The following is a 15,927-nucleotide window of genomic DNA, read 5'->3' on the forward strand; positions in this document are numbered from 1 at the left end:
TATAGCACAAATAAGCAAACAAACAAATAAATATTAATTAAATATTAACATGTCCACTGATATTCAGCAACATAAAAAATGGTAAATGTTCTAGCATAGCTTGTTTAATTTATTGTTGCGGCAGATATTTATGACTAGCTTGTCAAATACTGTGATGTATTTCCATTCACATTTTCCGTGCATTTACCAGACTGAAAAGAATGTTATTGTTTTCACGTTACATGTGCAGAGTTTAAGGGAGGAATTCCAAATGTGAGCATTTAACTGTGAAATAACAGCAAAGTAATTTCATTTCACACTTGTTTCTTGCACATGCCTGGAAAGAGGCTCCATCCGCACTTTAGACTTCAAGAAAAGGAGCCGATTTGAAATCTCTGAAAGCCTAACACAACATGACTTTATAAACCCCCTCTCCATAGCCAAACACAAAATGTAAATGTTGCTAACTCAATTATGTTTTCTGCTCTCTGGAATCGTAATCCATTGTTCCTTCAACTGTCCAGTGGCTTCACGTCGGACTGAGACCTGCTGATAGCAGAATCTTGACTCTGCAGACAGACACACAAACATGCGCGCGTGCAAACACAAGGCCCTCGCCTGAACGCACGTAAACAGTGGGCTTTATCAAACTGCTGAGCTCCAGACTTGAGCAGGTTCACAGTCGAGTCCCTGGTGAATCCCACTCAATAGCAGCACTCTCAGGCCCTAAATGAAAGACAAGTCCTCATTGTCCACAAACACGCAGGTTCGTGTGGCATGTTGGCACTTCACAGAGCTACTCTAGGATTGTCAGTGCACAGGGACAAACGCTCGGATGCAGAAGGTCACAAGATGCTTGACCCCACTACGGCTAAGAAAAACGATCACCTCAGCATTCATCCAGACTGCTTAAAAAAGGGAAAATGTGCCATAGTTACCTTAAGGAACCATTTTTCTTGACCTGTCTGGGAGGTATTAAACACAAATTTCAGTCTTGGGACTGGGACTGCAGAAGTGTTTGAGCCAATTACCTGAGCTTTAAATGCCATGTGCACAATCACTCTAACTGTAGGAAATCAGCAACACTGGCTATTTAATAGCACAAAATAACATGTCAATTCAAGGACCTTCATAAGCAACTGTCTTGAGCTCTGATATCAATTATATATTATATAAACATAACAATAGTGTTTTATAATGTAGAACATTCATTTTAAGGCAAAACCTTTGTTTGTGTGTTTGTTTTGTAATTTTATTCCTACAAATGGGGTGGAAAATGTATATTTTCTGATTCATGGAGTGATAAAAATGATCCTGGTTGCTCTGTTTGGAAAATGTTGATCATTTCTTGATACAGTTTTCACATTTCTGTTCTGAAACTGAATGCATATTTTTGCATTTTTAATTACACAATGCCTTATTAGCATATTCAAACAACATTTCAGAAAGCAATCGTCTTACTGCACTGCGATCAGTTATTGTTCATTGTTTATTTAAGAATTGTTGGAACTCTTCCAAAAAAGGTTGGTAAAGGATCTAATTCTAATGAAATACTATTCATTAAAAAATATATATAATAATAATAATAAAAAAAATATATGTATATATATATATATATATATATATATATATATATATATATATATATATATATATATATATATATAATTTTTGTCAGAAAACTGATTTTTAATTGCTGCCCAATGTGTAGTTACTAGCATCTACCAGCAGGGGCTTAGTGTATCAGACCAACCAGCCAAACTTTAAAAACAAAATTTTCACTGGTGTAACCTCAAGTAGTCAGATTGATTCAACCATATTGAATAGTAATTTTGATTTCAGTTTCAAATCATCAATATGAATGTTACTGTATGAAGCACATTTTTAGCTTACCTACAAAATTAGTTGGAAAGAAATATGGGGGAGTTATTTAATTCAGTATACAGTAATCTCATTTTATGCCACCTCACATTTAATTTTAGGCATGGTATGCTGTAAAAAATTACCATCAACTGTATTTCACTGGTAGTGGTTTCTTTATATTGTCAGTGCATTGTGGAAATGATTTAATCAAGCTTCTTTTTATTCACGTGTGGAGGTGGGGACTGTCTCATCACCTCTTCAATCCCTCCTCTGAGAATCAGCCTTAGATTAAAATATGTCATCATAATGTAATCCAAAAAATAAATATATAAATCCTCAGTAGATGGGGGTGGCTACTCTATGGCTCATCCTTTAAGATCTTATTTAATCTGTTCAAGTTCATTAAGATGAAGAGTAGGGGAAGAGACACGGATTTGAGTCGCCTGGGAAAAGAGGGGGTGGGGGGTTCTCAAAGGCAGCAGATCCCTCGTCAGGCCCGTGCAGAGAAATGCGTAATTACTAAAGCTTTCACTGTTTAAAAGACACTTTTCACTGAATGTCCAGAAATAACCATCCGTGGGCATGGAAGCAGGTCAGTGCGAACAGTCTCCGGTTTGCTCTTCAATAGCATCGCATGATTCTGCTCAAGCTTTGTGCATGGAAAGAGATGGAAGAATCACATTCTGACAGGCTTATGCATGCAACTGTGCATGATAAGTGTTTCTAGGGTAAAAAAAAAAAAAAAAAACAATTACACAAATATGTGACTTGTCAAAACTCATTATGTGGTGTGCTGGAATTTGGAAAGCTTGAATAGCAGCAAACAGGATGCACTCATTATGTATTAAGAGCACCAGTAGGATTGTTAACAGAAATGAATGGATGTTCTGTCTTCATGGAGAGTGTCCAACAAAAACACTGAGATTTTATTATTCCTGGGACTGGGACATGTTAGGATAATACTGAAATTGTGTTTAGTTAGAATATGTAATCTTTGAACATATTGATAATCCATTGGAATGATGGCACATATTCATGAGATCTTAATATCAGTATTAAGGAAGCCACTTTGTATTTCTTTAGATTATCAAGCTACAAGGTTTTAATAAAATATAAGTACCTTAAGAATGAAGCAAAACATAGTTACACACGCTTCAAAAAAGAAGTAGCTACAATAAGCTATTTGAGCGGGCAGTATCTTTTTTTTTTTTTTTTGCTTTTTTGATCACCTATTTGGTCCACATTATCCAGAAGACTGTGTGACTTGCATGGCATCAGTTAAAACAAGTTATTGCAAAGGAATTGCAAATAAACAAGTCCCAGAGCCTTGTGGGCAGAACTCTGACCTATTGTGCAGTTATCCTTCAGGCAACATGAGTTCTCTTCTCTCCTCTCCCATTTCCTCCATGTCCTATTGAATGCAAAAATGGCAATAACTTAAAGACACCAATGAATTGTTCACAAAAACTTATAAACATGTAGTGAGAATGTAAATAGGGTTAATTTTGATTATATATTGGCTCTTTAAGCAGCTGAGCTGTTGCGATTCTTTAAACGTAATTAAAGTTAGTAGCATCCCTGCCTCCCTAACACTGTTTAATGTTGCTATTAATGAAGCTTCAAGTCTCAACCAACATTAAAAGTAAATAACAGTAAAAGACTAGAAAGCAATGTGCTTTTTCTCATCTTCTACAGTTTTTAATCATGCATACGTCTTGTTTTCATCTCAGTTCATTCAGCACAGTTTATTAACATAGAAAAGTTCAAGGATGGACAAGCAAAACAGGTTTTTATGTTGTAAACAAGAAAGTAAGGTACTTTGTTGAACATATGATATTTTAAAAGTGTTCTACTGTATGCCAGAAAGTGGATGGGCTGAATTCAGGTAAATTGGTAAACTTTTTGCCGTTGAGGTGTCTGGAAAATGTTGACCAATTATCCTGAATTAAGCATAAGTTGTTTAAAATTAGACTTTTATTGCTTATTATTAAATGTACCCCATTGCAGGAGTATAGCAATGCAGTCTGATGAATAAATGAATCATAAGTCCTGTAACAGATGGTTAAGAAGAACATACAGTTCTAAAATCTTATTTTTGGAATTTTCAATTTTGTTCACATTTCATAAGATACGCAGTTAAACAGATGCTACAGTGACCAATTAAAGGAAACGTTGCCCAAAAAAGAAAACTGTCATCATTTACTCATGTTGCTCCGAATTGTATAATTAAAAGGTTTTTTTTTTTTTTTTGTAAATACAATAAAAGTCAGTGCAGTCCAGTGTTATTTTGGAGCCCACTGACTTTCACTGTATGTACAGAAACAGTTCTTTACACATTTCTTCTGTTGTCTTCTGCAGAAAATCTTACAAAATGACATAAGCTTTGGGTAAACTATTCCTTTAAGAGCTTGCCTACATTTACATGAACCCAGTCTTAAATCTGTCATTAGACCTAAAGACATTTGCATTCAAAAATAGGACAAATATCATTGTTGGCCGACACTGGCTGTCTTACCAGGTTACCTAGAAATAATATACTTGAGTACAATATTATATTGCAAATGCATAATTTGGCATGCACTGCAGACTCTAAAAACCTCTAAAAACATCAGACGGTAACTAAACCTAAAAAAACAATATGATAACCATCATAAATCATATTATTGAGCACTTACTAGGATTAAGGGCTACTGTTCTGCTCAGCTGGCACCTTGTTCTGCATGTACGACAGTGTGTGTGCATTGGTTTATAGCATTAATTTGATGATGTCCTGAAAAAAAAATTATTGACCTGCTGTATAGAAAATCAAAAAAGTCATTATGAACTTGTAAACACTGAGACCAAGCAAGATATTTGCAATGCACCCTCTTGTAAAAGCAACAGGTACAAGAAAAATACATACACCTGTATTTCAGGATATAAATATCTGTATAAACAGTTGATTCAACAGATTCACAGTGTCCTTTCAGGTGTTTTCATACCGAATCCACTTTGACTTGGTTGTTGTTTGTCATTAAAGGAGATGGCTTGCTTTTGATCCGATCCGCAACATCATTTGAACTCTCTTGGAATGACATCCTCGCAGTACAGAGTGAGATTATAATTTTTTTGTACTCTCGTCTGAAGTTTTGATTCAGCACTCCGTAGACTATTGCATTAAGGCAACTGTTGAAATAGGCCATAAAATAACTGGATACAAAAAACCACTCCGGGATGAGAGGCGCGACCCGCCCGGGGTCTATAGCGACCGCCAGGCCGATGAAATTAAGAGGGGCCCAGCAGACGGCAAAAAGAACGAACACCACAAACATGGTGACGAAGTTCCTTATGTCGTGCGGCGTGAGTTTGGGCCGGAACTCAGGTTTGACGCGTCTCCTCACCTGGATCACCAAGATCCAGATCCGCAGGTAGCAGTACGTCACAATCATGATTGGAAGAATGAAGTGGAAGAAGACAACGGCGATGGTGTACGCCGAGCTTGCAGACTGCGCAAACGTACACGAGTAGACCCTTGGGTCATACTGCAGGGAGCCAACGAAAAAGTTTGGCACTATAGCGACCACGGTCAGTATCCAGATGAGAAGGACGTAGCAAAGCGAATTCTTGTCACTGTATAGCTTGTCATACTTGAGGCTGTGACAGATATAGCAGTAGCGATTGATTGCAATACCGGTGATGTTAAATATAGATCCAATCACGCTCAGTCCCATCAGGAATCCACTGATCTGGCAGTGGACGAATCCCAAATTCCATCCATTATGGACAATGGAGACCAACACGAGAGGATAAGGATAGACAGCTACTACCAGGTCAGCTACTGCCAGGCTCACCACAAATATGTTCCCTGCAAAACAATGACAGTGGAAGAACAATAAATGCTAATAAAGCAATCATAGCCACATAGCGACACCGTAAAAATGGGAAAACCTTCAAGCAAAACAGCTTATTATAATATACAGAATGCATTATATTAGGTTATTGAATAACATTAGGCCAAATACAATACTGTAGCGATTTTTTTAATAGAGGGGAAAAGAAGTTTCATATGATTTACCCTCTCACATTTTGCAGATGGCTTGTCAGGTTCCTTGAAGCCATCAGATTAGATTTGCATGAAATTTTGTGTACGACGTTTTCCCAAGGCGCGTTATTTCTCCTGTCCTTTTCGGGATGGATGCCAGTATGCTCCTGCAGCATGACCTTTATTGCATCTAATTAAATCATATCTTTCCTAAGTCTGTCAGCTGCTTTCACTATTAAAAGGATTTGGGTTGCATCTGTTATTGTCACATGACACTTCGCTCTCCAATGAAGACCTTTTAGAACTTTTGGGCCCCATGTTGGAAGAGACACTATGAAACCAGGCTGTAGCAAGTCAACTATACCAAAAATATACAATTTTTATGTTTGTTTTTTCCTTTATGTTATGCATTATATATTTGTGCTTCATACATATTTGAAAAAGATTTAAACCACTTGAAATGAATATGATTGTGTACTCATTATGTACTCATTTCCTTTTGGCTCACTTAGAAAGAAAAGGTCAAATATTCAGAATGCGAATCAGCCTCACTTTCTCAAGATGCAGATCAGGTATGGATCATTGCACTCGTGTACTGGCATTTCTATCTCATATACAGAACATACTGTGCAAATCTTGCAATCCTGAAGGATTGCCAAATAAATACATTTATGATTTAGCAAATTTAGCTCAATGTTAAGAGGAATCATCGGAGCAGAAGATCATTCCAGAACAGTGACTCTGTAAATTATTCCTGTGACATCTCAGTGGCTCCTCTATTTTCAACTGTTGTGTTCCTGAAGTTGCATTTGAACTTAGGACGACTATCAGAGAAGGAGGGAAATATGAACAGAGATCTGGAAAGCCCAGCAGGAGCCCTGTAGCATGGAACACAAACCTCACTGCAGAAGTCATCTGCAGCTATAGACTTCATGCGAAACATCATTATTTTAAGCGCACAGCTGCAACAAGCTTAAGTTTATATTCCCAAGAGTTCTTTATGCTGTTTATATGATTACAACTAGATGGAGGTTTCTAAGTTTACAACTTAAGTAACTCTGATTACCATGTTTGCAAATTGTTAAGAAGAGTTTAACATACAACAATATTAGCTCAGAATTTTTGTCTGAAAGCACAAAAAATAAAAAATAAACTAGAAGCAGTTTAACAAAATTGTCTATGTAATGTCATTAAATATTCATAATAACTTAATGTCTAGTTCTAGCACACATATATTTTTGTTAGTTTGGATCATTGAAATCATTGATCACAATGAAATCATGCTCCTGTCTCTCAAAGGATAAAATGTCAAAACAAAAGGAAAATATATCAATTCTACAGTAGCATAAGAGGCAAAGACTCTGAGACAGTGGAGTAAAAGCCCTTACAAGCGCGTCACTTCTCCCTAGAGAGTTTGTTTGTGCCACTAATAGCATACATGCTGCAGGGCAAACCGTTGGTTATGATTTTTCCACACCACCACACATACAGTGAGAGAAATTCACAGCCAGATTCACAAGATCCTTTGAGAGCCAGAGGAGCGCACAGAAAATTTCTCACTCTGTTAAGTCTTCTACATCTAATTGTTTATCTGGCTGCTCTTTTCTTTCTTTCTGCTATGCGCTATATGATTACATCTTGCGAGATTTATTGTTTATGCATTTGGCAGAAGCTTTCATCCAAAGCATTTTACAGTTTTAACAGTTCTAGAATTCGCTGGCAATCAAACCAACGATTTTTTTTACTTTCTGTGTTTGACCTTGTTTAGCGATTAATCTCACCTGTTTCTAATTTAGACTCCTTTTTTATTTGTATATGTAGCTCTTTGATCTAACTTTCCTTTGTAAATTATTTTCATATTGTATAGCCTAAGTTTGATGTTGATAGTAAACTGTAACACTGTTGTTTTTGTACTGGATTCCTGTGTTCGTGAGTTTTTGCTTTAATAAATTCAATATGTGATTTAGGTCCACACATGAACTTCTTTTCATTCACACCACTGCCCCATGATAGCAAAGACATTTATAATGTTACAAATGCTTCCTAACTCATATTTTCTTAAATTATATTCATGCTAAAACATAAGGATGTTAATAACAATGTGTCATGAGCAGCAAATCAACATATTAGAGTGATTTCTGAAGTACAGTATCATGTGACACTGAAGATTGAAACAATGAAAATTCAACTTTGCAATCACTGGAAAAATTGACACTTTAAAATGTATTGAAATTAATAAAATTTATATTAAACTGTAATAGTATTTCACTTTTACTATTTTTACTGTGTTTTTAAACAAGCAATTGAACTCTTGTAGTGCATCTGCAAAGCAAGTATTACTTTATCTAAGCCTTTCCCCTGATTTTGTTGAAGTTATATACTATACTGTATGTCCACCAAGAAGGAAATCAAGTTCATATTTGATTGAGCGTATCACATATGCTATATAACAGATGCAAAGTCATCAGAAAGCAGAGAAAGCAAGCAAGAGTTAAACTAAATGAACCATTATCCTGACTCTAATGAGTGATGTCCATCTGACTGGTGTCTGTGAGCGACTGCCTCTAGCTCTGCGGCACAAATTCGGCAGTATGGCAAAATTAATTATATTTGAGTCGTGAGTTGTATGTGATGAGATACAAAAGACTGGAACTGCTAAATAATGTCAAGACAATAGGTCATTCAACTGAGCTAAAAAATTAATGCTGCAAAGCATGACCACTGTAGTCTGATTCACTGATGAGTGGCTCTTTAGACAGTTTGTTCAATAAAACACTCAAAAAGGACAGTATTTTCTTGTCAGGTGTAAATTTAATTTCATCTACTTTCACCACAGAAGGTAAACATTTAACTTTTATTTAAGTGCTGGATAAGCCTACAGGATGTTAAGGCGGATGTATAGTAATAATAGTAGTTAGAAATGCTAATGAAGACTAAATGTTTACACACGACTAGTTCAGGAGGAAGTGTGGTAGAGCATGTTCACTATCAACACAACGGCTAGATGTCATTAAGATGAAATGAATCTAAGTCCTTTTAGATGCTGACGGTCGATGCTGTAACTGCACCATCTGGATCTAAAAGGCATCTTTCTCCAATGAGAGCCATTCAAAAGCAGCCACACATTCAATATTTTATTATATTGTACTCGGTCTTTTGCCAGAGCCTGGTTTGTTTTTGTTGGGCTCTTAAAAACGTGAAATGAACTGATATTGTTCCTGTCTGCTAGCTTTGACATCACAGCTAAGGATAGCCACGAGTTCGTGTGGTGATATCAGTCAGTCAGCGTTGTAATGGCGTCCTTTTCCTGCAGAGCTAGAGTCATTAGTCACATGACATTTGCAGTTCAGGTGATAATCATGAAGATAAAATCTTTAACACTTCAGTGATGTCATAAGGTACTGAGTGCAATATTAGGGACTTTGAACATCTAAAATCTAGATTTGTTTATTCATTGAAGAACTGCATGTTAAATATGATGTTTAAAGAAATTAAATTGTAATTAATCTATGCACTTGTGTTTTGAACAGGCCGAATGCAAAGACTACAGTATATAGTAGAAAGGTTTGCTGTCCTTTCAAATTGAAGTCTGCTGAGAACAGTGCTGAGATATTGTACTGTTTAAAGAAAACACAGGGAAAAAAGGAGTGCAGATGGTTTGGAGACCAAAAATATGAACATACAAACAAATATATTTAAGTAGTGCAACAAATTGGAAAATCAAGAGAATACTAGTATTATTAAGAAATTCATACTGTTTATCATAAACCAAGGGAATATTCAAATATAAAGTTATTATTATATTTTTCATACTGTACACTTGATGTTTTAACAGTCAAATACAGCTAAAGACAAACACATTGGCATGCTGTTGCTCTTTATCTTTGTTCATCTTACTGAAAGAAAAATGCAGCATTCATTAAAAAGGGCAAGGAATGTTGGTTATTTCTTGGCTTTAACCTCTTGTCTTAAACCAAAAGATCTTTGCTTGGTATCTGTTATATTTATTCAATATCCCTTTAATGAGGCCTCTCCACATCTAAGCAACCAGATATTAAAGCAAATACCATATCACACTGATAGTCAAAATTTTGAATACTGACTTCTAATTAGTTAACGCTGGGTACCACATATTTTAATTGCAGCCTTTGCCAGATAAACTTTGATATCATTTTGTCACCCCTACTGAGTGTAAATACAGCACTAAAGAGAGGCTCCAAACTACCCTTGAGTTCACAGAAATATTATGCTTAAATCAATATTTTATTGCTTTGGGATCCTGGAGCGCTGTTTCAGATGATACCGGAGTCTTGTCAAGCATAACTCATCACTCATGTCCTTATGCTTAATTCAACTAAAGAGTGGCAAAAGACTTGCAGGAGAAGGTATCTAGCAGGTGCCAATTAGCTCACATTTGCACACAGATTATATTGAAGGATAAGCACAGTACAATGTGTCCTATTCTAAACCATTGAAAATAACCGAATGTACTTCTAAGAAAAACAACTGACAAGAAAAACAAACTGAAATTAATTTAGTTATACCACAACTAAAATTACAAAGCAACAGCAAGAACATTTATTCATGAATATCATTCCTTATTTCATGTCTATAGATAATAATATGACATTAATATACTTGAGTAGGGATATTGCTTGTCTGCATTAAAGAATATTTCTATGTAAATAATGTTCATTTGGATAAACATTTCACAGTGCCATTTTGCTTGACTCTCAAGTAGAACAAAATGCAACCATGTGTTATATATAAAAACTAATCAGGATGGCCTGACATAACCTAAAAAAACATCTAAAAACAGACCCCTTGGTCCTTTGGTTATGGAATTTGTGAACCGGATGAATAAATCACTCAGGAAAATGGGAGGCAAAGAGAAACATACTACTGCACAATGATTAATGACCTAATATACAGTCTGCTTCAAACAACAGATGGAGAGACTGGTCAGTAATACTTTTTTTTATGCTAAATGGACCAAACACTCACCTCAAAACATAACTGTACTTTACAATTTAATTTACAATATAATTTACAAATTAAAACACACACACACACACACAGCATATTTACGAGATTATACACTTGTCTTTTATCCAAAGCAACTTTCATTGCATTATTCTGTCAATTAATGTGTCCCCTTCGGAACTGAACCAACTGTCTTAGTGTCACCTACTGTAGCAACATGCTCTTTTGCTGAGCTACAGAAATGACTAAGCAACTTCTTAAAGGAAAAAAAACAAGAGGCCCAATAAACAAACATGGAATTAGTGCTAAAGATTCACAAGTATTTTGAGTAGTGCAATTACATTTTTTCTCTTTAAATTTATGCATTTTGCAAAAAGGTATTATATATTATGATGCACTTATCAGAAAGTCTTCCAGTTTTGTGGACATTCACACAACGACCAGTCACAGGTAGCTACACAGCATTCAACCAATGGATGTGCAGAAATCATTTAAGGTATAAGAAGTGTGCATCAATTATGAACACATTTATTTTTATTTGAATTATCACATTTAATTGATGTTATTTTAAAATTATTAATATATTTTTTTCACTTTTATGAATTAATTAATTATTAGCTTTTCTTTAAACTTATGAACCCCCTGCATTTCCTTTGCAAACCCCAATTTGGGAACCCTTAATGCACTCTATGTTGTTAATTAAAATGACAATGAAATATATTTCTATTTCAGTATGGTACAAGTTTATGCTATTCAAATCAATCTGGTAAATCAGTTATTTAATAGTTACAATTTGTAATCTACCCAGCTCTGCATACATACTGTATGGCCACAGACCACTCACACTGTGACATTTGACTGACAAAGTGGTGGAGCAGGCATTTCTGGCTGTGTTCAACAGTGGACAAGCCAAGAGTGGATCTTCAAAAGTGTGTCATTCTGTAACTGAGCACAGCATCAGTACAGCGTGTCAGCAATTGGCCATTCATTAAGGCATCGAAACCAGCCCAAGGGCAGGCCAAGGGCCAAGTCGGGCAGGAGTGAGCACATGAACTCCTCAAGAATAAATAAAGCTTCATGGCAAAAGGCAAAACATTAGGGAGTTTCCCACGGGGCAATGCAGCATGACAACAAAACTGCAAGGTAAAACAAGGGTATATGACCCTGCAAAACAGTTCATCTTTAGGAATCAGACAGCTTATATTTTATTTTAATATGATTTTATATGCATATATAATTGTCTTGTCATTTAAAGCTACAGTCAATTTTAGTCTGAAGAGTTTAGAAGATTTGTAATGGGAAAATTTGAGAGTGTCTCTCACACTCTCTGTCTGTCTTGTCTTGTTCTTTTTGGAGCTGGAATCAGCAACCAATTTTGTTGCAAAGAGAAATCAGAGCATTCAGATCTGTGACAGTTAATTTACAACAACTGCATCATTTTTCAGTTAAACCTGAACAGTAGCTTTTAAATCATCAGTAGCATAATTTTTATATCTTAAGGAATACACTTTGAACATGACTTATAGATGCTGTAAAATTACTGCAAATCACAGTAATGAAGGATTCTGTCCTCATTCCACCCATGTTCAGTACCCGAGCCTGCTGAAAGGGCCCTTCTTCCACTCACACAATCTCTGTGAATAATTGGTATAGAAGAGTTCCTCTTGAATGAACAGTGAACTTCATCTAATAAGACCGCCTTGGGCTCATAAGCGGCGTCAGAGCAACTAAAGAACAGTAGTTAGAGATGAGAGTTGCACATAGAAGACGGGCTCTGTTACAATGTCCGAAACGTTGAGAAATGTAAAAAGGGAATCTAAAGCGCGCTAGAGATCCTGTAGCTCATCTGGTAATGGGTGATGCTCACAACACAAAGGTCATTGGTTCGATTCACAGGAAACGTACAAATTGATTACCTTTACCTTTAAATATACAGCTTGTCCCAAGTTAAAAGATGCACATACAGCAGTCCAGCAGCATATCAATGCTAGCTCTCCTGTGGAGTTTCATTTGTAATTTTATGATGTAGGTACACTGGCTGTGTTGAAATGAGGTTTACCTAACAGCAGGGAATGGTTGGTCTGAATAATCTAAACAGACAGTGGTGCCACAGCAGATAGAGTCTTTGAGGTTGAGTACCTTAAATAAAACAGATAGACCGCAATGGGGAGGAGAGGAACCACTTTGTTTCACTACAGAAGAACAATGGAGAGTGAATGTGTGTGTGCTCGTTTGACTGTGCATGTATGCGTGTTTTTTTGAGTAACTGTAACTTTGGATATGTGGTGGAATGATTGCTAATTGAATATTCACACTGGGTCAGTGGTCTTTGCAACGGGCCATGGGAGGTCCTCTCACTAGTGAGAAACATAATGAAGCACACATCGCAGGAGGCTAATGGGACAATTACTGGGTTAATTTGATGCGCTAATCCAATAACATGGTGCACAATACTGAGTAGAGGAGGAAACGTTACAAAACAAATATAAATAAGTAATTTATTTGAAACAACTGACAAATATGCTGAATTATGTCAAAATGGACTGAAAAGTTTGGTGTTGTTGCTTCAAAATATTGTGAATAATTTTAGGTTATCTGAATGGTTCGGATTTTTTAAACACATTAGCTTATTTTCCAGTAAGTGGTTAAATATACAAACTGCATTATTTATGCTGCAAAACAGGCTTAAAGGAAATACAGATTACCTATCTGACAGTAGATGGCACTTGGAAAAGAACCGATACATTGTTTACCATGATTACTCTGGTACACAACTTTCTGTTTCTGACATCCACTTGTCACTGAGAAGAAAGGGAGTCAGTATTTACATAATTTCAAAGAGTCATTCAGATTTGCTATTTTGTCCATTAAAAACACCAAATATGTAATTGTTTAATATTTACTTTCAAACATTTTTTTTACACTTATGTTTTTGGATATTTAAATCTGGACTAAAACATGCCAGCACAGAAAACACCTAGATATTGGTTGAAAATGTTCTGATTATTATTGTTCTTTATAATTGTATTATTTAGCATCTGTTTAAAACATTTGTTTATACCTTATACATATTATTGTGTAATGTTTTACAGTGTTTTATTGTTAATGGTTCTTCTTGATATTGTAAATAAAAAGTTATTAAACTTATTTCATAAACTGTGATAAAAGCTTCAGCTATTATTGAAATTGGTTTGTAATTAATGTAAACATTAGCACTGTCCAAAACCTGTTTTTCCATAGTGCTTTTGTAATTTTCAAACTGGTGCCACAAACTTCACAGTTGAGGAAGAACATAAGGTCTCTGTCGCTATTGGCAGAGAAAAGTGGCATATGGGTCGGTGTGACACCGGTGATAAGCACTCCATCCACTCACAGGAAAATGACTGGCCTGTTCAGGTTTGTTTGATATTGGGCCAGTTACCTGAAACCTCTAAAAATAGTTCCTTACTGTCCAATATGATTTAGTGCAATACCCTGTCAGGAATGGCAGAAAATATGAAATCATACTAATTAAGATTTAAGTTTATGCAGAATGCTGCATTATAATCTAATTCATTTATAAACTCTTAAAACTCAAGGTATACTACAGTACAGTGTAAACTGACTGTTAAACAGTATGCATGTTCTGTCAATATTTAATATCCTGTAAATTAAGCACTTTTTTCATTGGAATCCCGGGGCTGTATTACAGAGAAATTCTAACTTAGAATTTTATCTTGTCTGTTTAGCAACATTGTAATTTTACTTGGAAAATATAACTTTATCTTAAGTCAAAAATGAAGGTAAGAAGTTTGATGAACAGTAAGAAAACACCTCTGGTCCCAAAATCTGCCCAGTAAGGTCGTAATAAACTATAAAGCTGCAAGTCTGAATAGTCATTAACCTGGTTAAAAAAAAAAAAAAAATGTAACTAGTGAGATAAAAATGTTACTACAAATTAAATAGACACTAGTTTCATAAATATTAAGTACAATGAATAAGTAGGCTATTAGTAAAGCTTGAAAAGATCATACACATGATGAAATGACAAATATTTCAATAGCAAAAATGTTACATTGTTTCCAGAAACAATGGGGTAGTCACTAATGTTACTAATAAGGAATAAGTAGGAGATTTTGAGGAATATGTAGCCTACTGGTGACTAATAAATAAAATCGTAGTCACTACTTGTAGTACTAGATCGAATAAACAGTTACAGCAAAAATAACAAAGATACTAATCATATATCATTTGCTAGCAATTAAACATCTGGACATGATATAATAAAAAAAATACAAAATCCATAGTTTAAACGAATAAATGTTTAAACGGCTTGCCATGTTTGGTTTAAAAGCGATATTACCTGCGTTACGAAGTTTCTTGTTTCTGTACACAGAGAAGATCACTAAGAGGTTCCCCAATATATCAACCACGATAGTGAAGATCAGAAAGCTGCCCAAAGTTGTGGCGACCCAGGGTGGGCGATTCAGAGTGATCTCGTGAGGGCTCAGTGAAGAACTGTTCATCAAGCGGCTGCCATTTATTTTCATTTTATCTTCACTTCAACAATCCTCGGCATAAATCATAGGATTTGATTCCATTGAAAAAAAAAACACGTGTGGCAGTTAATTCGTTTGCGTAAACGTGCGTAAAATAAAGGTCTGTTATCATATCATGGTCCTCGATGGAGCGCACGCCTTCATGGTCTGAGCGCGGACATGTGTCCGCACTTTTATAGCTTTCAGTCTACATCAGATTGTTGGTATGTGACATCCGACAGCAAGTTAAGTTCTTCTCAAATGCCCATGGATGGGTGATGCTGTGTGTAGATCGCTGTTACGCTGCCCCGCTGTGGATGACAAAGAAATCGGCTCGTGATTTTGGGTCGAATAATGTTGAGTTGCTTCTTTTTCATTCCCTGGAGATTATTTATGCATGTGTTCATTCATTATTTTTGGATATCCATGCTGTATTTACATCGAATTCGACACATTCACACAGTTTGATCAAGCGTCGTGGGAAAAAAATCAGTTTCAGTGTGTGGAATGTTGGTTAAAGATCTGTGATGAAACTTGGAGGTTCAAACACTGCTTAAGGGCTAC

General features: G+C 35.8%; 1 protein-coding gene across 1 annotated transcript; it reads right to left on the minus strand.

Moving 5' to 3' along the window:
* Positions 1-4,817: 4,817 nt before the first annotated feature.
* Positions 4,818-15,539, minus strand: LOC113080818 (melatonin receptor type 1A-A-like). Its single transcript, XM_026252871.1, has 2 exons — positions 15,189-15,539; positions 4,818-5,686 (listed from the first exon to the last, which is right to left on the minus strand). Exons 1-2 carry the CDS (start codon positions 15,373-15,375, stop codon positions 4,818-4,820), a joined length of 1,056 nt encoding a protein of 351 aa, XP_026108656.1. The 5' UTR covers positions 15,376-15,539.
* Between the last annotated feature and the right edge of the window lie 388 nt (positions 15,540-15,927).

This window comes from Carassius auratus, unplaced genomic scaffold (assembly GCF_003368295.1).
Source record: "Carassius auratus strain Wakin unplaced genomic scaffold, ASM336829v1 scaf_tig00032093, whole genome shotgun sequence".
NCBI lineage: Eukaryota > Metazoa > Chordata > Actinopteri > Cypriniformes > Cyprinidae > Carassius > Carassius auratus.